The sequence below is a fragment of the Anguilla anguilla genome, chromosome 14, assembly GCF_013347855.1.
Source record: "Anguilla anguilla isolate fAngAng1 chromosome 14, fAngAng1.pri, whole genome shotgun sequence".
NCBI lineage: Eukaryota > Metazoa > Chordata > Actinopteri > Anguilliformes > Anguillidae > Anguilla > Anguilla anguilla.
This window is the reverse complement of record NC_049214.1, coordinates 11,503,347-11,531,124: the sequence shown is the minus strand read 5'-3', so window position 1 is coordinate 11,531,124 and position 27,778 is coordinate 11,503,347. Positions and strand designations below refer to the sequence as shown.

Here is a 27,778-nt window from a genome sequence, read left to right as displayed (position 1 = left end):
CCTCTCCCCACTCAAACACCGGACAGGTTTATTGTCACATAAACCATCTGTTTGTCTGTATCGAAACAGTAAAGCGGCTACAGCAAGCAGCTAAATTCTATTGTGCAAAGCCAGTGCAGTAGTTTTGACCCAGTATCTAATCACAGACTATAGAATTTTTGTTCCGTTTAAGCTTAATTTACTTGTAGATTACAGCTTGCAGATGCAGTGAGCGAAGATTTAAATAGTTTAGCTATTTAAACACATTGCTGCTGCAGCTGATGATAGTAAATTCTCCTCAATAAAATTATAAACAATAATAATAACCACCTTAAAGGCATCCACTGTCCTGACAGCCCCTTCCAAACAACCAAAAAAAAAAAAAAAAAGCTAACACAAAAAGCTAACAACAAATCCCAATGGACGCGGATCTAGCTAAATCTAGTTTATTAATCCTGGCACAAGGGAGCACCGGTTGAGGGAGAGATGAACGCTGTAGTGACGCCGTGGCAGGCAGAACCGATGGTGAGGCCCGGGGCCGCTCTCTCCCAGCAAATCTGTCGAGTCATTAGTGGGAATGGCCAACCCGACTGCTCTCTTAATTCTCCCCCAGGCCGCAGCCATTGGTTCTTATTCCGGCATAAGGAGGCCTCCTCTGTTGCGGCAGACAGCCTAAACCTGAGACTACAGTGCACACGGGAAACCTGGGTGGGGGCGGGAGGGTTGGGTGGGGGCGGGGGACGCTGAAAAATGTTGAAGCAGAGACAGGAACCAGCCTGCAGCAGTGTGCTGTGTGCAGGAGGCTAAACACCCACACGTACCCCACCCCCAAAAACAGGATCTACTGTGCTGTTCCACGGTATGTCAGGATCAGGTCTGCCTCCACTCCCAGTCAATAGCAGACAGTTAAAAAACCATGTACAGAGTAATATTTTAGTTATTAGCATGGTCATGTCAAATTTATCACTGCTCATTGTTCATACTGCTGTTCAGTATTTGCATTACAGTATTCTCCTCCTAGTGGCACAGCAAAACCATATCAATTCCAAAACACTTGATTATCATTTTTTTTTTTATCAAGTTTTGACTAACGCTTACATTTTTACTTATTTTTGCTACAACTGAAAATCTACATACAGTTTAACCTGAGACATATTTGATTCATAAAAATTCACTGAAGTGCATTGCCGTCATTTCATATTCTCACAACCTTGGCTTTACCAAAATTCCACTGGAATTTTCCCATTCTGCTTACTGGACTGGGAAAATGATGTGATATATAGTCACCATTACAAAAAGGTGACTATGTCTTCCAAAAATCAAATGTGATTTATTTAAATAATGTTATCAAGGATCTAAATAGTGTTCTTTTTACTCAAGACATGAAGGACAAAAGGGGTAAAGGGGCCTGGTGGGTCTGAACTAATCTGGAAAGAGCACTAAATGCCACTTCATTTTGACACCGATTTATTTTCCCCTATGGCCCAATACTGTAATTACTTCCTGACGTAATTTCACAGTCAAAGAGAAACAATGCATTTTAAATCACCTGAAAAGCTACCAAAAAAAAAAAAAAGACACAGAAGAAAAATGTATGATAATTAGAGGTCATAATGCAGAATGCAAGCATTTGTATCATATTGATTCTTCTTAGCAATACTCCAGGTCTCTGATTAGGTAGGCAACTTTTTGGAGGAATAAATCAAATCTGTCTCAACAGTGAAACTGGCCACTGCTAGGAGACTTTCAATGGCCTTTAAATGGCAATCCATACCTTCACTGCACAAACATGTCTCAGAGGTAAAGTCAAACCTTCATAAATACTGCTGGTGTCTGTCCCCCCTCCCCCCCCCCCACCACCACTATTTGTGACTAAGAGAAGCTGAATAGCCTCGAAGAGCAGGCTTCTTCGTGATCTGTTGGTGGGAATTACAGTCGGACTCTGTGACACTATATTGTGAACACAGGGGTGGATGAGACAGCACACACCATAAACTGACTTCCTTAAACTGCTTTTAGGTAAAGCCCATTTTTTAACCATTGGCACTTCCTCTAATGGGTGTCAGATTTATTGTGGTACCAAAATACTGGCTGCAAGAGGAATCAATCAGTGGATAACAGACCCTTCGGGAAACTACATTGCCCATGGAATGCCACAGCTGACCAACAAGTACAATTAACCCTAAATGACCAGAACATGGAGCAGCACTCTTCTCCTAATGACCCATGAAATCCGCTGAGGAGGCTAGGTTACCAAAGCTGTTATTTGGCTTACAGCAAATCATTTGTGCAGTGATTCTCATTGATTTTGAGTCAACTGCTTGATTCCAAGTGTACCGGCCCACAAAGACAGCCTGGTAGACTTGGGATCAGGATATCATTATAATTTAGTTTAATTGACGGAGATGCAATCCAGTGAAATGCAATAAAGAATTGATGGCCAGTCTCAAAAATAAGCATAATGTAGTTTGCATCTTCCAGAATGAATCCGCAATACCGATACAAAGGAAAAAACAGCATGGCAGTGAACTAGGCTTGTTATAACGTGGTGTCAGAAAAAAACGAAACGCCTCTTGAGCTAGCAGATGATAGCAGATTTGTTCCCTGTTTTACCATACGTAGACCAAAGAACAGTTTGCACTGTGTCCGTTTCCCTCTGGCACTCTGGAAACAAATTGATTTGCTCGCCCCCTCTCTGGTTTCCCACTGCAGCAGCTTAAAAGTCCCCTCCCCCCTCATTTGTCATCTTTCGGGACATTATTTATTTATTTTTTAAATATATTTTTTCTCCCCTGCTGTCAATACAGAAACCCAGCAGCAGCATCTCTTTCCTCTGCCCGGGGACTAGAGGTGAAAGCCTGGCTGATCTACGAGCAGGGCTAAACTGGATTGTTTCTTGTCGTACAGACCCCTCTGCCACATGCTGACACACAATCCCTGTTACTTTCCTTTCGATTTTGTTCAAAGGATGAAAAGAAGGCAGTATTGGGACACAGCGGCGAGCAGGACAGCCTGGCATGTGATTTCAGGACAGCCTGATGCCAACTTCAGGGGTTTTATATAGACCATTTTTTACTGCAGTCCCACAGGAGCCAAAGGATCAGGATGGCCTCCACCCTGGTCCTCATTTGCTTTAATGGGGAAATTCTAAAAACATTCTGCAATCAATTATTGCTGCAGTGTCTGTCTTTGTGTCCTTCAGGCTGGTTAAATGTGGCAAATGTGTGACTTTCTGGAACAGAAGTGGAGGAAGTCTTACAGGACATGACAGATTTTGACTGCACAGTTTCATCTTTCTGTTTGTGTCCCTGGATACCTCCGGCTACAAAAGGAGGACGAGATTCTCAGGGGAGTGAAAAGCATTTGAAAAGGGAAAAAAAGAGAATTTAATTACATACTTCTAGTGCTGGAATTACAAACTATGGTTTTATGCTCAAAAGGTTTCTGTAACATGGAACCAGATACAGGTTCCAATTTAAAACAACAAACACTAGCGCACAGTATACCTTGTGCTCTTGTAAAATACTGTATTACAAATAAGTATGGCTTAGGAGAAACCAGCTCAGCGACTTCCAGCAGGGAGCAGTGAAACCATAAAAGGCTTCTTAATTCACTCCACGGGAGGAGGGGTTTATCGCAGGACTCCGTCTCAATGCAGAAAGATGCCATTAAGCCATATTTATAGCTTAAAGCCGAACCTACGGCTGATTTTCAGCTCCTTGAGTTTGTGATCAAGGGTTCCATCCCACACAAGACCTGACAGCCAGAGGCTGCTGATGGGACGATAATCTGTCACCTGTAGGTGCGCACTGAGCGGCACGAAACTCTCCACAGGCCAGAGCAGTTTTCCCCTTCAGACAGAAAGTGAGAGGGTATATATATCGATCCCAAAACCACCTATCTGTCCCTCTGAAATTCCCACACGACAGGCAAATTGCATTTCTTTGGGTGCTGCCGAGCCAGTCAATATCGCCAATCGATAGCTCTGCACTTGTCTTCTCCTACTCTTTGATGCTTGAGGAATATATGAGCAGCCGACAAAAAAGTTAATCTACCTTATATTCACACACCGAAATGGGACGGTGAGGCTTACCATTCCCTACCTGCCGTTTTTCTGACATAAAACAACAAAAAAGATTAGGCGGCGCATTCAATATAAAATTTAAAGGAGCTAACAGTAATTACATATTAATAAATACTGTATATTGTCTGTGAGGCAATAGTTGGCTACAGTTTGCCATAACTAGTCAACCTCGTGACATTATTAGAACAGTTTTGTTGATTAAGAAGATACTTCTTTTTTTAGTTTTCCTGTGTGTAGGCTGATATGCTGTATGCTCTGCTTTGGGGGTAAACTGAACTCCCCCAATTTCCTAAATTACAAGGGTCAATTAAGAGAACATTGAAAAAGAAACTGACCTGCCAGCCTTGTTACACACAGTAACAGTAGCGCCTGGGTAAAAAGGCCCAATAATGAAGAAAATATAGCTACAATTTGTGGGGAAGAAAAGAAAGAATATTATAAAAATATCCAAGGCCAGGAGTGGGAGAGAAGAGAAAAGGTTTGCCCTTCTCAGCTGTCTCTGTGCATGTAGAGCACACATCTTTGAGAAGGACACGGAAGCACAGGGGGATTTTTGAAGCACATTTTCAATGCCAATTCCACAAGGAAGCCATGAGCTTTTTATAGTCGTGTCCCTGAGTCTAATGTCATTATTTCACTGCACTATTGTAAGCAGACACAGAGATTCAATAAGCGAACAATGACAATGGGCAAATGCTAATGCCCAATAATAATTGTAGCTCAGCAGTAGATCAGAGGAAGTAAAGTCGGGTTCTTATTATCAGGACCATTAATAACATAATAATGCAGTTAATGATACAATGCAACACTAAGACGCTGCACAATATTATACATGTTGTCCATTTGAATATGTGCTGGCTCCATCACATATCTGTAAACCCAGTGAGGTTGCGATGCTGTATGAGATATCCCATCAAGCCACAGGAAGATTTCAAACAGTCTCACAGAGGACGGCAGCAAAGGTGAGACATGCAGAGAGAAAGCCCTCAATGAACAATGGTTTGCTCACACCTTTCTCCGTATAAGGGTACTGTAGAAGTATAGTGAGTTTATCTTTCCGACAAGTCTTCAAAACAGCAAACTTTCTGCAACATCTGCAGTATACCAGTGCGAAAGCACCTGAGATTCATTACAAAAAGCATAAACTGCCATAATTGGCTTATTTTAATGTCCACACATCTAGACCATAACACAATTGTTTTATATTCAACACAGAATGTCGGAATAGAACATATGTATTATCCATGCATTAATGCTTCATCTTGAATCATTATTTGTCAAATATGGTATGGATTTGTGGTTTAATTGTGTTATTTTTTTTAAAAATGAATAGTAAATGGATTCATAGGTTGGTGGGTAAGAGTATTTGGTTTATCATGAAATAAAACCAAATGAATACCTGTCATTGGGCTCTGGTTAGAAAAAGGGTAATTTCAGCCAAATTGTCAATAAAAACTACCTGCATCATTATACATGGATATGACCAATTAATTATTTGGTGAACTGGCTAATACTGTAAGTATGACATGGATTGTTTTATAAGCATTACTGGTAAATCATTAAGAGTAGTGGGGATTTATGAAATATGTTTGATTGTTCATCTTACTAGTATGGAGGTAAGCCCACAGTCAAATGTAATTAGTATCTCTGGGTGTGTAATATGCAAGAATCGCACAGTGAGATGAAGTAGAACCATGAGATTTAATAACGCTGAGACTGGCAGGACCAGACCCAGCAGATTACGCAGCACGCATGAATAATTTTCCGCTTCAGGCAATCGTAAACAGCTTTTACCCGGAGACAAGACAGAGGACAACACCTCGAGGACAACCGTGATGGGCAAAACACAGACTTTTAAAAATTGAATAAATTAATTTTTTTTTTTTTTTAAATCTAAGGTAGGGTAAATTACCATAATCCCCCGAAAAATGCAGCCAATCAAACTCACCGAGTGTGACAGGAAATCTGAATCTACTTCACCGTAAGTGATCTCATTTAACGACTCGGCTCATCTTTGTGATCGCTGCTCCTGTGTCAATGTCATCTTCCAACCGGAAGGAAATGTGTTCCTGTCATTTTTCAATTATTGATGAATCTAGCGCGGTACTAACTCCCCTCTCGACATTTATCAGTGCTGTGCATCATCATTAAAAACGTAATTAAAAACAGGGCAATGCACCCATCAGTCTAATCAGATTTCATACCCTGGCCTAAAATGAACATTGACCTAATTCACCTGAACCAATTATGCACACTGTAACAAATTGATTTTTTGAGGTGCAAAATCAAAGAGCACTGTTTAAAATACGTTAAATAAAATGTCCAAATCTATCTTTTTATTTTGGGCAAAAGTAAGAAAGACGTGTGGTATAATAATTGATTGGCCTTTGCCTAACAGTAAGAAATACAGATGCTACCTTGAACACAGTATAGGCAAATGCCCAAACCCCATGAAGACAGACAGATGAAGGGCTACTCATAGGTATAAGCTATAAGGATTTGAACAATGACTGAAGATAATTCACTTTTATCCCCTTTATCTGGGAGGGGGGATCAAACAATTACACAAAATGATACAATTATTCATTTTGAACTTGAGCATGACAACAAGAAATAGGAAGGATGACAGAGATACCCATTACAATCCTTCACAGGCCATTTCCATCCATTATAATGTCAAGTGCATGGCCATTGCTATAGTCAAATGCATATCAACCATACTTCACAAAGCTAACCAGGCAACTCAAAAACAGGGCTCTTCAAATGCAGGACACTTAACTTAATTATTTTACTTTGGAATTGCTTGCCAACAGAACAGCTGGCCAATTTGTGAAGTCACATCCATTTATATAAAACCAAAAGTGAAATGCAAGTTATGGAAATGTGTTTCCAAATTAGTCTTAGAGGCTAAGAATATGCTGAGTGCACATTCATGTTGAACACTGTCCAAGTCAAGTAATCAAACAAACAAATGAATTATTCAGCAATAGGCATTACAAACACACAAAAACTTGTATTTCATTTACGGCAAGTCAGGCTGTGATGCAGGAAAGGGAGTTTGAGCATTGTCCTCCAGGGGGCAGCACTAGCCCTACACAAAGGCATGGCAGCAGCTGTAACTCATTATAATCATTGCAGCTGCTCTCCATTAGCTGATCATTTGGTCTTATAAATGTCCTGGTTACATTACATTACAGGTATTCAGTAGATGCTCTTATCCAGAGTGACTTACACAACGTTTTACATAGCATTTACGTTGCATCCATTCATACAGCTGGATATATACTGAAGCAATGCAGGTTAAGTACCTTGCTCACTGGTATAACGGCAGTGTCCTACCGGGGAATCAAACCTGTGGCCTTTAGGTAACAAGACCAACTGCTGCACACGGTTTCTCAGGCCTAATGGGAGGACTGAGGTGCGGTTTCATTTCTTGGTTTCTAGTGTGTACTGTACATTGTTGCCTGTGTTTTCCTGTGGAGAGTTCTGGTTCTGGTTTGCTCATTTGTTTTTATAAGTGTTTTTGGTTGTTTTGGTGCTAGTCGTTAATACAATGCAGCAAGCCAATTATCTTTTTTGGACTCAAACTTTGTTCCCCACGTGATGCAGAGGCCCTACCCTCAGCCATGCATGATGAGGCAAAAACGTGATTTCATGTATATATTCTCATGAGGGGATCATTTTGCTGATCACAGGCTGGTCTATAGATATCATTTTGGGTCCCTTGCTACACCATTCCAGTCCTTCAATATTTTTCTGGAGCTAACACAAACTTCAAAGTGGGAGCAAGAGCCTTTTTCATGATTACATTAGGAATACATGACAGGAATTGGACAGAATTTGATTCCCTTCTACTACTCCCCCAATCAACTAGGAAAACAGGATGATAAACAAGCGAGATAACGAGCAAATACCCAGGGCCTCAGATCGCTGCTGGTCCCAGGGCGACTTCCAGTTCCACCTGCATTTTCACCACAGGTGTCCGGAGCGCTGAGACAGCTCCCACTGGGAATTCAGCTGAGGCCTCATCAACACTGGGAACCAAGACCCAGGGCCTGAACACCACACAGCGCCACGCCGGGCCGCCTGTGTGTACAAATCTGCTGCCGAGGACAGAACCTGCGCCCCCAACCACCGCACTGCAGCAAGAGGCCCTTTCATACTTCAAAAAAGAAACAACATAAAACATTCAAGAGTCTTTTATAGGTTGTGTGTATTTCTGTATTTCTTTCGCAGTGTCGCATTTTGACAGATCCTACTGAGCGTATTTGTGCGACGGCTTCGCTTTCACCAAACATGGCTGCCGGTAAACAACGTATGATGCTTGTTTTGCGATTGAGCTGGGAATGGTGGAGCCTACTGGTGGGACTTTTCCTCCACCTAATGGTGTGGCGGTGCAAGATGAAGGCCCAGGGACCCGTGCTTATGGAGTTTCAAGTAATTGACTCTGAATCTCCTGGTGGGTTTTAGTGCCTCGCTATAATTACTGATAATGCTACCTCTCATGGCAGACCTGAGGATGCATACTTATTGATATTTTAACATCTTTCTTTTAATGGCGGAGCTGCCCATGCATACATATTGATATTTGAGCATCGTCTCCTTTTTATCCCGGGGAGAGCTTTCTCACAACCCTGGGGGGGAATTGATCGTGGAGCAGTTACCCCCCACCCCCCCACCCTGAATGTTTTACGACTAGCCAAACAGCGCGCTGCAGAATGAGCGCTAGCTGAGAAATGTGAGTCACGGCCGCCCATCGGCGAGTGTCGCTGGACGGCACGGTGCACAAACTGGACAGTTTTTTCTGACTTTGCTAAGAGCTGTAATGAATCTGACATGATCCATTATGCTACTGGCCAGAGTCCCAGCACGATAAATGTCTGCGGAGTGAAGCGCACAGAAAAAGCGCACGCGCATCACTCTTCAGACCACACCGGAAAGCGGCTCTGCTGGCGACTCCCAGAAGGCACTGCAATCCCACGGCCTCCAGTGGAAACGCTTACGAGGGCACTTTCACACCTGACTCAAAACGCAGGGAGGAAAAAAAGGCAGAAACTCCTGCTCTGAAAAGTGGCGGATGCTAAATGCCATACAAACCTTGCTTTTGCTTAAACCACTGCATATTTTATGGTTATTTTTTAGCCTTTATTTTCTCCCACATAGTCCTATTAGTAATCAAAATGTATTGTAGGACACACACCTGGTTGATCACAACATTTATGAGAGATCAACATTAACTAAAGTATAGATTATTTCTTTCCTAAGAGGAAATTATGAAAAAACAGGTGCTAAAGGTGTGTGTGTGTATGTGTGTGTGTGTTTTGTAACTCCTACAGCTAATACATCTCCATTACTAAATGGACTTAGGAATTGGTCCTAAAACCAATCCATTATCAATTTACAGGGCCTGAGCAAAGGGAAGGGTGGGGGGTGGGGGGGGGGGGGAGCCAGGGACTCTCTATACCTCATCCATCTCCACAGTAACGGTGTGAACACTCACAGGGGCCTCCGAGCGGCATGCATCTCTATCATAATCCCCCTCTACACGGAAAGAAACAGGAAAGGCAACAAGCTCAGGGATCTTGGGAGATGGCACTGCACAATGATTGATGGCTCACAGGCTCTTTCCTCTCCATTTTGCCATGTCGTCTCTGTCTGGTTCAGGCGTGGTCGATGACTGTCTGGTACTGTACTTAAACGTTAAATAAAGAGTAAATGAGGAATTACGGGAACATTTTATACGAAGCTCGGGATTGATAAGATTTAAGTAATGAAAATGCATCAATGTAACTCTGGCAGTCCCTCAGTGGCAGAATGCTTACCTACTCAACCCAAACTGGAGCGTATATGAAAAGGTGCTGTCAAACGGATTTGAATAGATCTCTGAAATACAGCAGTTGTTTTTTTTTTTTTTTTTTACCTGCTACAGCATGTAGATTCTTATCATTTATTCAGGTTTGCATCATTCATCGAGGCCAGACGCTACCCATTATTCATACCGAGTCTCAGACAAGGTCCCCCTGAGTACGGACAGGAACTTTAAATCGCCGAGAGAGAGGCGAGAGGGGAAAAAAGCGCTCGATTTCATAGCGCCAATTTATGTGGTAACCTCAGGTTCAGCGGAGAAGACTGCTGTCTGAAGGCACATCATTAGGTAATGGACTAGATCTGAGGAACAGCAGGCAGGGAGGGTGCACTCCACACTGCATAAAGATGTCCTGTTAGCTGATCCATAAAACTCACCGCCCCCCCCCACCCCCCCGCCTTTTTGAATGATTGTGCCATTTTTCAACCCAATTTTTTGTAAATCAGAAAATTAAAGAACACTTATTATGATGCACCAAAACTTTGTGCCGTGACCAGATCATCTGGAAGAGCCGATTTATTGTCAACTTTTCTTTCTGAGATGGCACTGCAAAATGGCCTACGGCACGTCATTCTTACAAAGGGCAAGACGTACGACACGGAGGGATAAGTGGACGTCAGAGCAAAGGCATAGAGATGAGGCAATTCCAGATTTGCTGAGTCACGGAAGAAGGACAAACGTGCACACGCTGGGGTACCATTAACGTAATCCATTTTCAATAGGAAAGGGGAAAAAAGCTATAGCACAGCTTCCTTCATCAATAGCTTAACTGCCAGATGTCACTTCAGTTTACTCTAATTAAATTAGGGAACGTCACCTCAGCTGGCCTACAGCCATAATGATAATTAATTCATTAACCTCTTGCCCTTTTGTTGGGGGGGGGGGGGGGGGGGGGGGGGCGTTCCTTTTATGAAATAGCATTTACATGTTGTTATATCCTCTGCAAAACAAACTGAAAGCCCTCAAAAAAGTGTCATACACAATGGTGCAATAATGTTCAGCTCATACCCTCGTAAAGAAATTTGTGAGCAAATTTGTGGGATGGGCAGCTACAGCACGGTCTAATATTTCATTAATATTTCATACCAGATTATTAAAAATGAATATATTCAAGCAGATAGAACAGCAATAAAAGGTTAAACTACGGTATTATTTCCTATAACGTCCAATCAACCTTGACACCTGGATCTCTGTCACCCAAACTTTGGTATTCCAGTATTCCAGCATTTTCCCATTAAGGCAGATGAGTATTAATTTAATTTCTGACATGCCCAAATCTAAACAGAGCAGGAAATGGGATGTGGTTATTCTTTGTGCAAAATGATTAGCTTTGACTCCTGAAATGCTATAGATGAGAGATTTATATGTGCCCATTGATGTGGATGGTTAATTCATTCACAGACAGACAGCTACTGACAAATTCAATTTGCCAATTCGATTGCAATTGATGGCACTCCACAGTTTCCCAAAGAAAGAGACCCCATACGCAACCGCTTTGGTTGATCCTGTGACAAACAGACCAGGTTGTTTGGATAATAAATAGGATCCATTGTGGGGGGTGGGGGGGATGTTAACTACCAGTCCTTTTATCTGATTCTTGAATATCATTACAAAGTAGAAGTCATAAAGTGATGACTTCATTCTCTTTGCCTGCCGATTTGCATAGCCATACGGGCCGTATGTCGAAGTGGGGGAGGCGCTGTCTGGATGCTGGGAGGGAGATTTATTTATTCTTGTTTCGTGTGCAAATATATCACACCTTTCCTCCTGTGATGTAATGGAGGAGAGTGCATGAAGGGGGTGGAAAGAGGTGGGGAGGGGGGGGGGGGCACTTTGTCCAGACCCAGACGTCTATTTATAATGCATTCATCTCCCATCCCACAAGACAATATACATCCTGGCTGTGACATCTAATTAGGTCTGCATCTGGGGCGCCGTGGTAGTGTTACCACCGAGTATCGCCAGAAATACTGAACGACGATGGCCGTCGCAGGACCACACATCCAGGGCGAATCTTTATAAGGCCATAAAAATGGCCCGGGAAGCACCATCGGCGCTCAGTTGGCGATGAGCTATCGTCAGGTTGCTCCGCCACTGGGAAGGGTCATAAAAAATGATCTACGTTCACAATTTGTCCATGCATGCCATTAAACTGCACACTCCCTCTCCCCAGCAAACAACCCAGCCCCCGAGTATCAAGCAGTGGCACATTCTACGTGCACAAGGCCACTGTTTAGCTGTGCAAACTGGGTTCTGATGCGCATGTTAATGGATATTTTTCCTTGCTACAAACAAGGGGGATAAAATCTACATTCATTACATACACACAGTAGACCTTGGTAGAGATGAAACAGTAAAATGGCTTATTTGACCGATCTAAAGTACAGTATTACAGATCACTGCGTGCTCTTTGTGGAACTGTAATATGACTTTCAACACAAAACTATTTATATGCTTAAAAATACATTCAGGATTATAGTTGCCTATTTTGGGGAAGATGTTTATCCACACATATTCTTACGCAAAGATGTAAAAAATAAATAAATAAAAAGCAAATCCGCTCTAAAAAAAATATAGAAAATCAGCTTGCTGCAGTAAATATGGATATGCTGGCTATTGACATTATTTTAATAACCGGAACTGTAAATTTGTAGTTTGAAATGTGTTTAGATGAGCAGGTCATGTAACAAGGCAGAAAATTGGCCAATGCCTCTCGCTCTCTCTCTCTCTCTGAGAGCATAGGTGACTGCCTAGGAGAGAAGTCTGAAAATGCTGCTGAAAATATGAGGGATTATCCCATTTCATACCAAAAAATGATTTTTTCCCCTCAAAGTAGATTATACTCATGAAAAGCAAGACTGGTGCTATAGAACACTTTCAGTTTGAGAGGACAGATACAGGAAAAATATACCGTGACCCACATAAGCCACTGCTATTGAAAATTCAGTTTGGGGTCCAATTATCCTGGCGTACAAGTACACAGGAAAATGAGATCCTGAAAAGGACTGCAGGTGAAGTTAAAAGAGTGAAACACTGAAAAGAGCAGGAAGAACTTCTTAGAACAGTTATTAATCAAAATATGGAGACTAAGATAACCAGTACATGAAAATTAGAAACTGAAAATTTTGCACAGCTGTTGCGCAATCGACTGTGGAATAACTGACAAGAGTCACTACTGTCAGTTCTGAGTGAAGATTTCTGAGGCACTGTCATCTATAAAAACCACCTAAATGAGGAGAAGCATATACAAATGTACACTGTTAGAAAGAACCAGAACATTCTACAACATGCATATTAATGCTGAAGAAACTATTGACATGGATTGTAACCATTGAAAGGAGAAAAAATAAAATGAATTTTGACCAGACATAAAATCAATTTCTTTCTGCATAATAATAATGCACAGCTATTTAGATAAGCGTGATCAACACAGTGGAAAATGACTGTCTTGGCACGTCAAGTATTTCAAATACCATTATCTTACAGCATCATCCACTGAAAACATGCTCATACACGGATCGAGCTAATGTTGATGATGCATGATTGCATAACCTGGTATCACTGTAACCTCGAATATATCTAAACAAGAGCCAAGATAACGTATGAAGCAACAGAACCAAGGGAAAGACGGCTCATGTGAACAGGGGCACGTTGTCAGGACTGCAGTACCGCCAGGAGAAACTAGGATACATTGGATATTCTGAAATCTAGGACACCATCACAACAGCCTTAGTAGCAAATCTGGGCCCCTGACGCTATTTGGTTTGCCCTTTGATGTAAGTTCATCTGCAAACTTACAGATAATTGTTCTTTTTGTAGAATCCTGGTCTAATATATATATTTTTTAAACTTTACAAAGTACACAGAGTTAAAACATAAGCCTACATGGTTATCAAATATATGAAAGAAGGTAAAAAATCTTTGAATGGGATAGGTTTTTTTCCTGATGTTTTCTGTACTGATAATGGCCCTTCGAATATAGAAAGTTCCCCCTTCCCCAGAAAGCAGCTCTCAAACCACAGCTAAATAGAATGCCATCTCGTCTGTCACAGTCCATTAGTTTAACTACGCAGTGGGTCTATCACAATGAGGGCATTCTATCATCGAGAGCAGACGACTTGGCAAATACTTAAGTTTGATACCAACTCCATAATTTGGTCAGACAAACATGGGTGTAATATCCACAAAAAGGGCACAGCTAGAGGCATATTCACAGCCGAGATGCAATACATAAATTATAACTTTGAAGGTCAAATGGAAACAGAAAGAGAGCGATAGCTTGAGCAGCAGTGATGGAATGGGGTCAGTAATGTGCCAACGGTCCTGCCAGGACATATGTTCACAGGAAACCCCTCCCCACAGGCACGATAACGTCACGCAAGCGCGCTCAATGCATAACCAGTATTGTGGTGAGCATAACTCACCTGTGACTCAGGGGGAAGAGGCGTCCCCTGGACTTTCTTACCCAATCTCAACAGTAAAACTTTGTGAAACCCTGCAGGCCTGAGGGCAGTAACTAGGCTGCAGTGGCTGTGGGCATTCAAACTCAGGAAAACACAAAACGTTTTCCTGCTGACGGCAAGTACTGCAGGATAAGGCTGACTAAAATTCTGTTGCCTGGAGCTGCAGGTGGACAGAAAAACCACCACCACACATGGCTTGAGAGTTGAACCAAAGGTCCCGTATGAAATTGTTACAGTAAGAAGCAAAAATGCCTTTGGTGAAAAGTCCAAGCTCTGCATTTTGTCCACATATAAAAGCCTACTACAGAACAGGTTACTGTCATCAGGAGTTTCTACTGAAATGGTCAGGTTCTCAACCAGTGTTGGTTGACTTCTTCTGAAATGGAAGAGCCTGAGTCTTTGCATATTTATATATGAAAAATTTGGCCTTCATGCACAAAAACATCTGCATTTGAATGGATCCTGATGCACTCAGGATTGAGGCATTTAGCTCCACTGATAATTAATCACTGCCATCGTGCTGCCGTAGATCTGTGGTTTCAGTACGAGTCCTTGTTGATGGTACCGCTTCTCTGGGGGCCTAAACCTGAACAAAACACTTTCCACATCCCAGGAAAAGCCTTTAGTGGGCCTTATCCCTCAGCGTGCCCCAGAGGCAAACTGTTCTGTGAACGTGCTTCCCTAGATGAGTTTTTCAGTGGCAAGGCAATATGCAATGTGCTGCTGTATAACTTAACCGGATAAAAGATTTTTAATGATGAAAGAAAATTGAAAAAATTTTCATGGCCATTTGCAAGGGGATACTTTTCATTGAAGAAACATAAGGGGGAATGGCTGTTATGATTTGCATTTAAAAAAATGTTTAAATCCCAAACAGCAAATATGGGATTATAAACAGAAATAAAAATCGGTAACAGGGAAATAAATATGTTGCTAGATACACACAATTTCACACAATTAAACAATTAATATAGATAATGTGTGTGTGGCTCTATTCCTTACCACTTTCTGGTGTGAGTTCAGCAAACATTTCACCAACAAAAGTTAGTTGTAAAAGTGGCTATTCTGTGTGTTTCATACAGTGTGTAGACTTGTGGTTGTTAAAATCAGCGCAATTGGCATGACCAGGAGTGGCTTCAGCACTGATTGAAATGATCAAACCTGCCATCTTGAAAGATTTCTGTGCCCATCCTCCCCTCTCTCATTAGTGTTAATAATGGAGCATCGAGCCATTTTGTCAGCAAATAAAGGCTGTAACAACCAATGTGAGGTGAAAGCAGAGCAGGTCACACACAGCAGCCCCTGGTCCTCTGCATACCTGCTCCCAAGACCACTCACTAATTCCTGATAATTTGCTTTATTCGGCCAGGCCAGGGACGGAGTTGCTATCACTTTCACACTGCTTCCTGGTGAAAGAGCGGAACCGCTCTCGGGGTATTGATTTAGACTGAGATTACCAAAGCAACCGATAACATTTCCATTTCTGGGGCCGCTCCATTGATCAGGCCATTTTAAAAACGAAGGGAAAGCTTTTAGCTTTACAGTAGGCCTCGATGCATCTAATAAATATACAGTAAATCTAAAAAAACTAGCTTCCCATAATGTACCCTCACTGTATGACTAGTTAAATGTATATGACATTAAAATTCCCCTCCGTTATGCCAGAATTTGTATGTCACTGCAACGGCAGGTTTGTGAGCTTAAAGAAGTCACTGTATACATATAACAAGATGTGTGCATGGGGTTGCATGAAAAACCCGTTTCGGAATTGTGAAGTAGACGAGGCGTGACCGTTTAGTTTCCTGCTGATAACAAAATACGAATACAAACCACACCGCTGTCATTCTTAGGAAAAGTGCGATGCAACCTACGGTCAAAAGTCTGTCAATTAGTACCTATTAATGATCACATGACTTTGTAGGGACTATAAGGGGTGTGTCAAAAGCAGAGAAATCCTTTTCCTGCTGCTTAGCCACTGTCTCAACAATTAATACCAAAGCCCTGCTTTGTGCAGTCATGCACATTAAAAATTTCATTTTTACCCAATGGAGGGCACCAAACATGACTTAACAAATTTAGCTTGTTTTCAGACATGCAAAAAAAAAAAGACCCCAGTCAGCAAAAGGCTATAGTTTTATAGCACTAGCTACAGGAATAAAACAGTAGGCTAGTGCAATGTGGCCGCAGGTCAAAGTGACCCACAGTTTGACCTCTCTAAAAGCAATGCAGGTGAAAAATGTAAAGGGGGGAGGGCTGTGCAGGACCAGCAGAGTGCCGGTGGAGGCTGGCAGCCGTCCAGATGTAATAATTCTCCTGGCTTTCAAAGTCATGGTGGATAGCAGTTAGTGGGCAGATAGCATTACTGGGATTGTCTTTCTTTGTGGCTTAGGGATGGAGAGGGAATCAATTAGCCCACAGCAGGCTGACCTTGAAATGGAACCGCCCCCCAACCCCCCATCGCCAGGAGGAAGTCTCTCCGCACCACAGCATTTCGTTTGAGGAAGTCATGCAGCATCCGTTATCGATTAAAACTTTTTTTTAATGTGCATATGACTGGAACGGTTCAGACGCACCACGAGCTCTCCACCCTTCCACACGGGGACAACCATAGCGAGGACAAGCGCGGACTGCCATTAGCAACCTGCAGCACAACCGCCTTCATCTTCTCACCGTTAGGCACTCAGCAGTGGGTGGAGGTTCTTATTTACATTCGCCTTGTTATGAGGCAGCAGTTGACAGTGGGGACGGAAGAGAAGGGAGGGAGTTTCTGTCACAATGGCACAGAAACCCCCAGGTAAGATAATGATGCTTTCAAGGCTTAGTCACAGGCTCTTGCATTACAACTGACAAGCCCCAGCACGTCTGCACTCAGACAGAGAGCCAAACAGCACACATATTTTCACCCTTATTACGTATCCACTTCCTTTCAAAACCCACTGTCTTTCATATACATGTGTATTTTTACACAGATTTTTATAAATGACTCAGTACTTTTCCATACCAATCACAATATTTGAATAGAAATTTGGATCTTAGAAAAATATATAATTTTGCCAAAGGGAATGCTTTTTTTGTCTTGTAAGACAACACTCACATTCCATTGATACAGAAAAAAACTTAAGTGTAAACTACAACAGTAATAGCTGCCATGCTGACCACAGTCTTACCACAAACACCTGGTCTTAAATGCTTAAAGGCAAATGGCCAAACTGTTCTTCTAGGTGAACTAAGACTCCCTCCAGAAAACTGCTTTCTGACAGGACACTACAGGGTGATACGAGAATGTGAGCTTGTAATGTCTCCACTGGGAAAATAAAAGGTGCAACAGCGAGTACTTACAGTATTTGGGAATATAAATATCATTAGATTCCAGAGTGGGCTCAGGGCGTGCTGTTGAAGGTTCCTTCCTAGGTTGGGGAGGGGTGGACGTCCCTGGCGGAGCAGGGGGGTCGGTGCGGAGCGTCAGTGCTGAGGTGGGACTATGCCCAGTCCCTCTTGGGGACGGGGGCTCGAAGGGTCCTGTCGTGGGGTTCCCTTCCACGAACACCTCAGGCCGATGCGTGGTGAGCGACGGAGTGGGGAGAGCTGAGGGGCGCGGGAAAAAGTCGGGGAGCCCCAGGGTGGGGTCCGCCACGATGACGGGGTCCTGGCCCATGCGCTTGGGGTCCAGGTGAGTGGGGGGCTCGTACTCAAAGATCTTGTCCACGAAGACCCACTTGAGGCCGGCGGTGCAGAGAGCCAGGCTGAGCAGGCAGGCCAGGATGGGCAGGATGCAGATCTTCTCCGACTGCAGGCAGCTGCGCACCTGCTCCCGCTCCAGACACACGCAGCAGGCCCCCGCCAGCGCCGCCAGTCCCAGAGGACCGCCCCCGCCGCCGCCACCGCCGCCATCACCGCCATCGCCGCTCTCCTCCTCGCCGCCGCCGCCGCCGCCTTCACCTGCCGCCACCGGCTCGTCCTCGCGGGCCTCGTCGGTCCCCACGGGCAACACCGATCCGGGAGGGGCGCACAGCCCTGCCAAGGAGTCCTCCACTCCCTCTGACATCCTCTCTCGCTCTCCCTCTCCCTTCTTCCAGCCGGCTCGCTCCCTCCCTCCCTCCCTCCCTCCCTCTCTCAGGTCTGGTCTCTGGACGCCTGGACTCTAGCTCGGAGTGTTGTGCGGAGCTGGGGAGCGGGTAGGATGAAGCGCGCTTTCCATTATCAGACCAGGCTGCTGCTGCGGGGGACGGGGGGGGGGCTGCGCAGAGAGAGAGGATGCTCTTTGGCAGCAGGGGGTAACCTTATTAAGCTTCTGGGAAGTGTGCTGGCAGGCACGCGGACAGGAGAAGAGTTCTTCTTTCGGGACTGCACTCAAGGCATTCTGTCCAAGCAGGGCTTACGTGCATGCCAAACAAGTCTAAAAATGAATGCATAAATTCAAACTGGACGTGCAATAAAAAGTAACTAGCGAAAGAGAACCAAGTCTTTTTCTCTCCACCTCTCTCCTCCCCTCCTTTTTTCTTTCTTCTGTCTCTTCTTCTTTTCCCTCCCTCTTGCAGAGAGCTAGCTGGGCTCCTGGCCGGGGTCGGGGCTGTCCCAGGACGCTGCGGCTGCAGTCCACTCACCTGACCGTGCGGGAGGCTCCGTAGACGCGGGGAGCGGGGAGCAGCAGAGGAGGCAGGAAGAGCAGGAGCGTCGGTCGCGCGAGCAGCATGCTGTTGTGCTCACGCGGAGGCGGAAAGGGGCTGAATCATGAAGGAGCAGCAGGTGCCCGTCCTCCCGGCTACGCAGGAGAGACGCCTCATTAGTGGAGACAGAGAGAGAGAGAGAGAGAGGGAGGGAGGAGGGGGAGGCTCACGGGAAGACGGAAGGACAGAGTCTGGCTACTCCCCCTTTCCTATTTCTCCTCCTCCTTTTAGATTGCTCGCCTCCTCTTTCACTCTTTAGAGTGCAGCTCTCTCTGTCTCTCTCAGTCTCCGAGCTCGCTCTCTCGCTATCGCTCTCTCTCTCACACACTCCCCTCCCTCTCCCATTACGTCTTTCTCTCTCTTTCACTCACTCACTCACTCACTACGATCTCTCGCATATGCTTCTACTCCCTCCCCTTAGCCTGAACACAAGGCATACAGCTAAGCAAGTTCGTACTTGATCCAATTACGAAGACTGGCAGCGAATCAAAGGCGAGCAGACAGCCCTGTTTTTTTATTTGTTTTTGTTTTTTTTCCCTTCACGCACTCTTTCCCCTCCCTCTGTGCTCTCTTGCAAGTCATTGATTATGCTAATGTTTTTCTTTTTTTTTCCTTTTTATTGTTGCGGGATACAGCTGAACTGGTGAAGCTGACACATGATGCTTCCCAAGAGAACTGCGCCGTTATTTTAATATTCGGGGGCTCGGCTACCCGCCCTCCCCACTGAGATTTTCATTTGTACTGTGCCATGAAAAGAGGAACAAAGAATGAAACGAGAGATGCTGATGATGAGGATGAAACTGAAAGGGCAGTTCACGGATGGAGCATCTTACGTGCATATACAAAAAAACGGCCTCATTGCATTTATTACGAGGTGCGCTTTTTGTTTCGTTTTTTAATATCGCTAACCCGATTTCCTCCGGATAAAATTCAATTTATTTTGATTTGGCCTCATGTTGTTGCAGGCAGATAACAATTCATACTTGTAAACTTGCTCCTTGGCTTTCATAATTACATTTACTGCTACACTGCCACGCAGCGCTGACTCAGGGGATAAGGGAGACAGTCAAGAGTGTCCGGAAACGGCATCGACTAGCCATAAATATTGGATGAGGGACAGACTGCTTGAGGTGTACGAGTGTGAAAGGAAATCTCTGCAGTTTGCTGGGGAAAAGAGGAAGCACATCGCTTGATCTCTGCCTCCATGTTACTAATGACTATGTGAAAATGGATTTTTCCTAGATTCTGCAGACAGTGAAGCCAAAAGACTGAAATTAATACCCTGTATGGTGCACATCTAAGAGTGAATTAGCTTAAACTGACATTGTTGGAGGAAAACTGTCTTTTATTAACTTCCCTATGGGGGGAGGGGGTTGGCAGATTAAAGCTTTCACTGTCTGATACAATACTGTGTTGTAACTGATTATTACAAATGATCTGAGCAGGCATGGCAGGTTTCCCTAAGTGTGCAGTACGATCCACCACATAGTTCCCCTCAAACTAATATTGAACAATAATTTGTGACATCTAAAAGCAACCCAAGGTGTTTGCTGACCACATCACACAGGGTATACTGATTGGAGGAGGAAAGGAAGTCGATTTTCATATGTCAGAAAACAAAACACTGCAACCATCTGACGAGACGGTACAACCACAGTTAACAGGATCTTTAATCCTAATTCATTAGCACTAAAAACTGTGCCTTCCCACAGGGACACCTTGCCCTGTAGTGACTGGGAGGGGACTAGACGTGACATCTGGTTATGAGATTAGACCACTCAGATTCAGAAACACACCTCCCCAGGACACTAAAACCATTTACTTATTTCCTCACAAACAAGTTCAATCCAACATCAAGCTTTCATCTAGCCAGACCTCACTTATTTACAATTTTAAAAAAGGGATACATGCGCAACACTAATTGTGCCCACCGTAATCTTAGCCCTTTTCATCACATTAAACATGAACAGTGAACCAGCCTACCAGAGTGAACACAACCAAAATCAAACCAAAAAAAAAAAAAAGGCACATAGGGCTGAGCAGAGGCACTCAGTTCAGCGCGTCTTTGCTTGCAGTGAAAATTCCAGAATCCTGTTTGTTTCCCTTCGGCAGGAGCCCAGCGCATTCGCCGTGGCCCCATATGCATGTGACAGCGCCGGAAGAAGGGGAGGTTGGGATTAGCGGTCACACAAGCCAAGCTCGCACGGCCGGGTTTAAAGCGCAATCTCCTAACGGTGCTCGGCTGCACAAAAGATAGGCTGACAGAAAAATCCCCCCAGTGAGCTGTTAAGCTTCTCCCTCAGTGCTAATAGGCTGTGAGGACAATCCCAAGACTGCTGTCTGAGTGGGGATGGTTTTAACAGCAAGAACGCGGTTTAAAGGTCAGGTCATTGCCAGTGACCCATTTAGACCATTTAGAACGACCCGCCAGACTCCAAAACACCTTGAGTGGAATTGACTTGTTTTCAATCGCTATCCAGAAGGTCTTTCCTTTTCTTAAAACCTGCAAACATCTCATCTTTGTTTTTTTGCAAAACTGATCCATTTTATCCCTTCAACACAACTTGTTCCGTTTCATTTACTTGCCCATCATGGACAGGGGACGAAGCAGCCGAGAGGCAAGCACGTCAATTACTGGACCTGCTCAGGTAATCGACATGCTCAGTTGCCTTGAAACCCTGAAACGTGGCGTCACGCCGCCTCGCTGGCGAAAAGCACGTAAAGCAGCGCAAGCACAACTCTTGGGTACTGAACGAGCTCTCTTCCACCAGAAGAGCGAGGGGCCCAGGGTGCACCCCTTGAATAAACATGAGCGTTTCCGTGCCGATGCGAGACTCACACTTGCCCCGCGTGGCGTTAAAGTGGCAGTCAGGTCATCAGAGGCACAGCGCTGAACGCATGAGAAGACACAAATAAATTACTCCCGTGCAAATCTACCTCACGGAGACTAACCTTTAAAAAAAAACATCTCTGTCCCAGAGAAATGAAAAGCGACAGCTTCGGTTTGTGAGGGCGCAAGTTTAAAAAAAAAAATTTAAAAAAAGCAGAGATAAAGGGAACAAAATGTTCCGAGCACTGATGAGAATATTAAATACGATAGGCCATCAACTATTCAGCACAGCCTGCATCCCTAGTAGACGGTACGGTCAAACACTCTCTGAAGTCCTATAAGAAAGCATTGCAACTATAAAGCATTGTTTACCCTAAAAGAGTATTGTCCTGCAGAATTCAGAAAAACAGGACACATTTCGCTGTTTATATGAACTCAAAATGATAATTTCCGGCACAATAGTCACAAGATGAAAACTTGTGAATGAATAAATAAATAAATAAAATAGTGTGATTAATATTTTAGCCTGACGGCCAATCACGTCTTGTGGCGCTGCCGGAAGGCGGAACAGTCTGTGTTCACCGTCACAGAGCACAGCAGCTAATACTCCACTTACTGTGATTACTCTGGACACACAGTGACAACTGAACTGAAGCTTACCGCAAACATCCAGCCAGCCATCCGCAATGTTCCCTGTTTGGGCGAAAGAGCTAATGAAGTACGTGAGACATGCCGGGAATAGCCTGCAAGTACAATGCAGGTGACCTGCTGCATAGGTTAGCTCAGCTGCGTTTAATAAAAAGAGACTTTGAAACTGCAGTAACTTACCCGAGTTTTAGCCAGCTGACATTCATCCCAACACCTACATAGCTGATATTTAACACCATCTCTAAATACACTAAAATGATGCTAATGCAGAACATAAAGAAGCAGGCATCCAGGGAGGTTAAATGGACATTATTTTTGGAGGATTAATTGGACACAGTAGGTCCATTACAGTAAAACCATTCAAGGTCAATGGTGTAATTGTAAGGATGATGTTGCCAGCTGTGTTCCTGCCAGAAGCCTGTCCCTCATTTTATTGAAGGAAATATTTTTGGTCAGAATTTCAGGTTTACACATGCAAATGCACATGCTGATGCACACGCACATTATATGTACTATGTATAAATTAAACATAATTCAATTTTGGTGCCTTAATAAAATCTTCAATTAATTTTATGCAATTTCATGGCTTTTGGTTAAAAGACATATCATTTTTAAATGAAAACAGAACTAATGGAGCAGGAGCAGATAAGTCGAATTTGAGGTTTGGAATCAGTACAAAGCCCTTTCATGTTTGAATCCTCAAGTTAAGACCAAGTGAACTCACCCTTCTCAAGCCTAATCTGTCTCTCATATAACACTGCTCATTGGAGATTTGCAGCCCTCCTCAATTATCACAAGAAACAGGGGTAAGTGCAAAGTAAGAAATTAAAACTATCCGGGGGTAATTAACAGCTAGAATCAATCCTGTCATTTAAACAGAGGGAAATGTTGCTAATAGGTAAAGGGGTGTCTAATTCAGAGATGAAAAGGCAGATCCTCGCCCATGGTAATTATCCAGCCGCTGCAGCTAAATGGGAATAAATTAATTTCCCCTTTACACGCACTCATTTACAGGAAGTTCACTGCATTATTTATGCTGAAAGAGGGAGACAGTGGGACCTGACCTAGAAAATTCCCCCTGTTGCTCAAAGCGGGCAGGGAATATCTGATTATTGGCATGCTGAAGGCTGCCTGTGCATTAGGAGATGAGAGCGGATTCTTGCCAAAAAAACAGGCAAGCACAACTTTTATTAACAAATACAGGACAAGGTCTTGGAAGCAGGCTCAAATTCAATAATGCAGCCCTGTCTGCTGACGCACAGACAAAGAGCTTTTAAAGGAATGGAAGGGCCCACTTTGGCCCACTTTGGCCCGCTTAAGCACGGTTATCATCGCTAAGGCCAGGCCCGTCACATCGGGGCGCGACACTCTGCGGCCCTGGTGTCCCTTACAGCGGTCCCGTCGTGCTGTTGGAGGGGTGTAAACATCCGGACCGCGTCTGGCGCTGTGCGGAGGCATCGCAACCCGACACCAGCACCACTCCCAGAGCAGAGATGGGCGCGGTCGTTTGTGGGAGGGTGAATTGGGCGGAGGTGGGTGTGGCGCATTAGTCGCCCCTTTCCTTCCACCCCTCCTGTCTGCCTGGCTGGTGCCTGAGGGCAGGGCTCATTCATCTCCTGTCTGGGACCTCTGGGTGCTGGCTGACACACACGCACGCACGCACACATACGCACGCACATACGCATACACACGCGCACACACACGCGCACACACACGCACAACCACCTAATCATTTGCAACAACATGTTAGGGTGCTGAGTAGCAACACTCACAACTGTGGTGGCTGCCAAGCTGAAATACATGTGTGCGCATGCACACACACACACACACACAAGTGCAATCTGCAGCATCCCAGCTGTGTTGTGTAATGGAGCTGTGGGCAGGAAGTAAGTCATTCAATTGAAGAGGGAGGAAAAAAAAGAGAATGACCTCCATTACCATTAGCGCCACTCCGCGCCCGTGATCACATTCCTTACACAGGCCCTGAAGGGCTGAAAGAGGAAGAGCGGTTGGGGGGTTGAGGGGTCGGTGGGGGTCGACGGGGGGGGGGGGGGGCTGGATGTGCGCAGGCAGGGGGTGGATTCAGCACTACTCTAATGAACAGCTCCTGGCTGGTGTTCTATCCTTGTAACCATTCACTTAATCTGTAAGGAGGAGCACTGTTACATGGAAAAGTAAGATTGCCACATGGTCTTGGGTTTTTTTTTTTTTTTTTTTCTTAACTTTTTTTATTGTGTAATAAATGTGGGAAAACCAGGAGATGAATTTTTTTTTAAAAACACTTGACTGTGTAGCTGGTTGGTGCTATTTTAAGCAGGCAGTACATTATATTTGCACTGCACTCATTTAGCAGATGCTCATATCCAGGGCATCTGGTTAAACTCAAAAATAGGCGCTTTTGGTGAAAATAAGCGTGACAATAAAACACTTTTCTGTGTTCAGGGAAACGGTTTGCGTAAACATGATGTGATGACCAGTGACTAAATAGAAAAACAAAAAAAACAGCCACTTTACTGTCTGAGGGACTAATACAGCCTCCTCACATATCTGACCACAGAAGCCCCATTATGGCGAACATTATCTGATCTCCATGCAACTCCATTCAGAATCCTACCTTTCCCCACAGTGCTCGGGACAGAGCTTAGCCGCAGATGGCTGTAAGTGTTAGGGGGTGTAGGCACATGGCCAACAAAGGTGCGAGTGGCTGGAATTGAACTTCCTGCTTTTATAGCCATTTCTGTATAGCTGCTATGAGAAGACCTGGCAGCTGTATGGGGGACAGGCAGCAAAAAAGGGGCTTCACTGCAACATCTGCTTAAGCAGTGAGCCTCTGCCAATTTTCACTGCGGCTGCTAACTGCCACGCTCCCTTAAACAGGGCACATTCGGAGTGAGGACAATGCCACTGCACAAAGAAGAAATACAATTACTTCATTATAAATTTATTCCATGTCTTATGGCTGAAATGGCAGGAAATGACAACAAAATGCGCTGTGCTGCCAGACCTCCTTGCAGCAGTTTGAAGAAACGGGTATGTAGCACAGACCTAAATCCCCCACTCACCCAAGCCAACCTGAATAATGCATTACCCACACAAAACTCTGAAAAACAAACCTGCGAATTCAACTGGAATTCTCTGCAGGTCTACTTCCAGGTGAAAACAAAGTTGGAAAGCTTCGAATTTAGCAGTCCAACTAAAAAATGTAGTAAAATCTAGGACAGTGCACTAAAGGAATAGGGATGACTTGGTATTGATATGCTGATTTCACATCATGCATTATTGAAAAGAGCATCATTAATCTGATGAGACCACATCTCTTTATTCTTAAAGCTGGGGTTCATGCCGGTGTCACTTTTGCATCTTCAGATAAATTACATCAGCTGACAACCCCCCACAACAAGGGGATACAGAGAAATGCATAATAAACAATTAAAAAGCTTTCACAGTGCCATATAAAACTCACAGCTGGGAAGGGTGCTTTTCGGTGCATCAAAAAGCTGAAGAGAAACAAATGAAAGCCATCGTAAACGCTGCACTGCTGAGCCTAAAATCTGCGGTTTCCTCTGAAGCTTGAAACTTTGAGTCTGTTGGGTGACACGTCCTGTCAAAGCAGCAACAACACCTCATAATCTAAAATAAAAGCCGGACCGGAATAGTGTCAGTGCCCGCTCAGGCCAGCAGTACCCCAGGGCATGGCTCAGGCCAGCAGTACCCCAGGGCATGGCTCAGGCCAGCAGTACCCCAGGGCATGGCTCAGGCCAGCAGTACCCCAGGGCATGGCTCAGGCCAGCAGTACCCCAGGGCATGGCTCAGGCCAGCAGTACCCCAGGGCATGGCTCAGGCCAGCAGTACCCCAGGGCATGGCTCAGGCCTGCAGTACCCCAGGGCATGGCTCAGGCCAGCAGTACCCCAGGGCATGGCTCAGGCCAGCAGTACCCCAGGGCATGGCTCAGGCCAGCAGTACCCCAGGGCATGACTCAGGCCTGCAGTACCCCAGGGCATGGCTCAGGCCAGCAGTACCCCAGGGCATGGCTCAGGCCAGCTGTACCCCAGGGCATGGCTCAGGCCTGCAGTACCCCAGGGCATGGCTCAGGCCAGCTGTACCCCAGGGCATGGCTCAGGCCAGCAGTACCCCAGGGCATGGCTCAGGCCTGCAGTACCCCAGGGCATGGCTCAGGCCTGCAGTACCCCAGGGCATGGCTCAGGCCTGCAGTACCCCAGGGCATGGCTCAGGCCTGCAGTACCCCAGGGCATGGCTCAGGCCAGCAGTACCCCAGGGCATGGCTCAGGCCTGCAGTACCCCAGGGCATGGCTCAGGCCAGCACACAGAGAGGGAGAGCTCCAGTGGTCACAGAACCACAGCACCTCCTCTTGTTCATGGGGACACCAGGCAGCTTGCCTGTGGGAGTGTGCAAGCACTGCAGTCCTCCTGGGAGAATGATCGGTGCCTATTTTAAAAACAATAATAATAATAATCGCTGGGTAGCTATGCAAATTTCAGAAGACATATGCCAGGTTGCACTCTCCCAAATTACAAGATGATGTTGCAGCAATGCAATGTAATTAGGTATTCCAAGTTCCAAATGATAAAATAAATCAGTAACAGTGCCATTTCTTTTTTTTTTCTGAACAGTAGATCATAAATCAGCACCATTGTTTCAGACACGGAAATCTGAAAGGCCTCCTTAGGCCCTGATTTGCCCAACTGACACCTCAAGAGGAGAGATCAAAGAGACTCAACACAGATGCACACATTTTAAAATGTGTATTTATGGCATGTGCTGCTGAAAAAAACATCCTAAATTATAAAGCATCTTAAGATGTCTGCATCTTTAGCACAGAGGCGCTCCACGCAAAACATGATACGCTTGTCAAATCTGGCATATGGAAGAAACGACAAATAAAAGAAACAGTGAAACCAAAGTTTACAAAAAGGGAAAAAACGAGAAGCAAAAGCCATGAAAATTGCATCAGCGGCATTCAAACTGGCGGGGCTCACAAGCACCAACAGGCCGAGCTCCACATAAAAGTGTGGCACTAAAAAGTACAGCCTTTCCTTTGAGGCACTTCCAAATGCTTTAATTCATTATGCTATCCTGGAGGTATTACAAGTTCTCTGGCTCAGAGCACTTTCCCAAATTGCACTGAATCAGAAGCATTTGGCGTGACTGAGAGATAGGGGCCTCCGCGGCTGCCGCTGCCTGCCTGGGTGGAGCCGCACTGAAGGCCCCGCTGTGTGTG

The 27,778-nt window shown here is 44.7% G+C and overlaps 1 protein-coding gene across 7 annotated transcripts in view; it reads right to left on the bottom strand.

Moving 5' to 3' along the window:
- Positions 1-27,778, bottom strand: part of nrg1 (neuregulin 1) — a 78,646-nt gene that overhangs the window by 29,160 nt on the left and 21,708 nt on the right. For 3 of the 7 annotated variants that reach the window (XM_035391683.1, XM_035391684.1, XM_035391687.1), the window contains exon 1: positions 17,732-19,390. The exons of 2 other annotated variants lie outside the window; for them this stretch is intronic. In XM_035391683.1, the coding sequence (XP_035247574.1) occupies positions 17,732-18,437 (706 nt within the window). In that variant the 5' untranslated portion in view covers positions 18,438-19,390. Of the gene's footprint in view, positions 1-17,731; positions 19,391-27,778 lie in introns of those variants that run through there. 2 more of the 7 variants (XM_035391685.1, XM_035391686.1) reach the window with 1 other exon arrangement.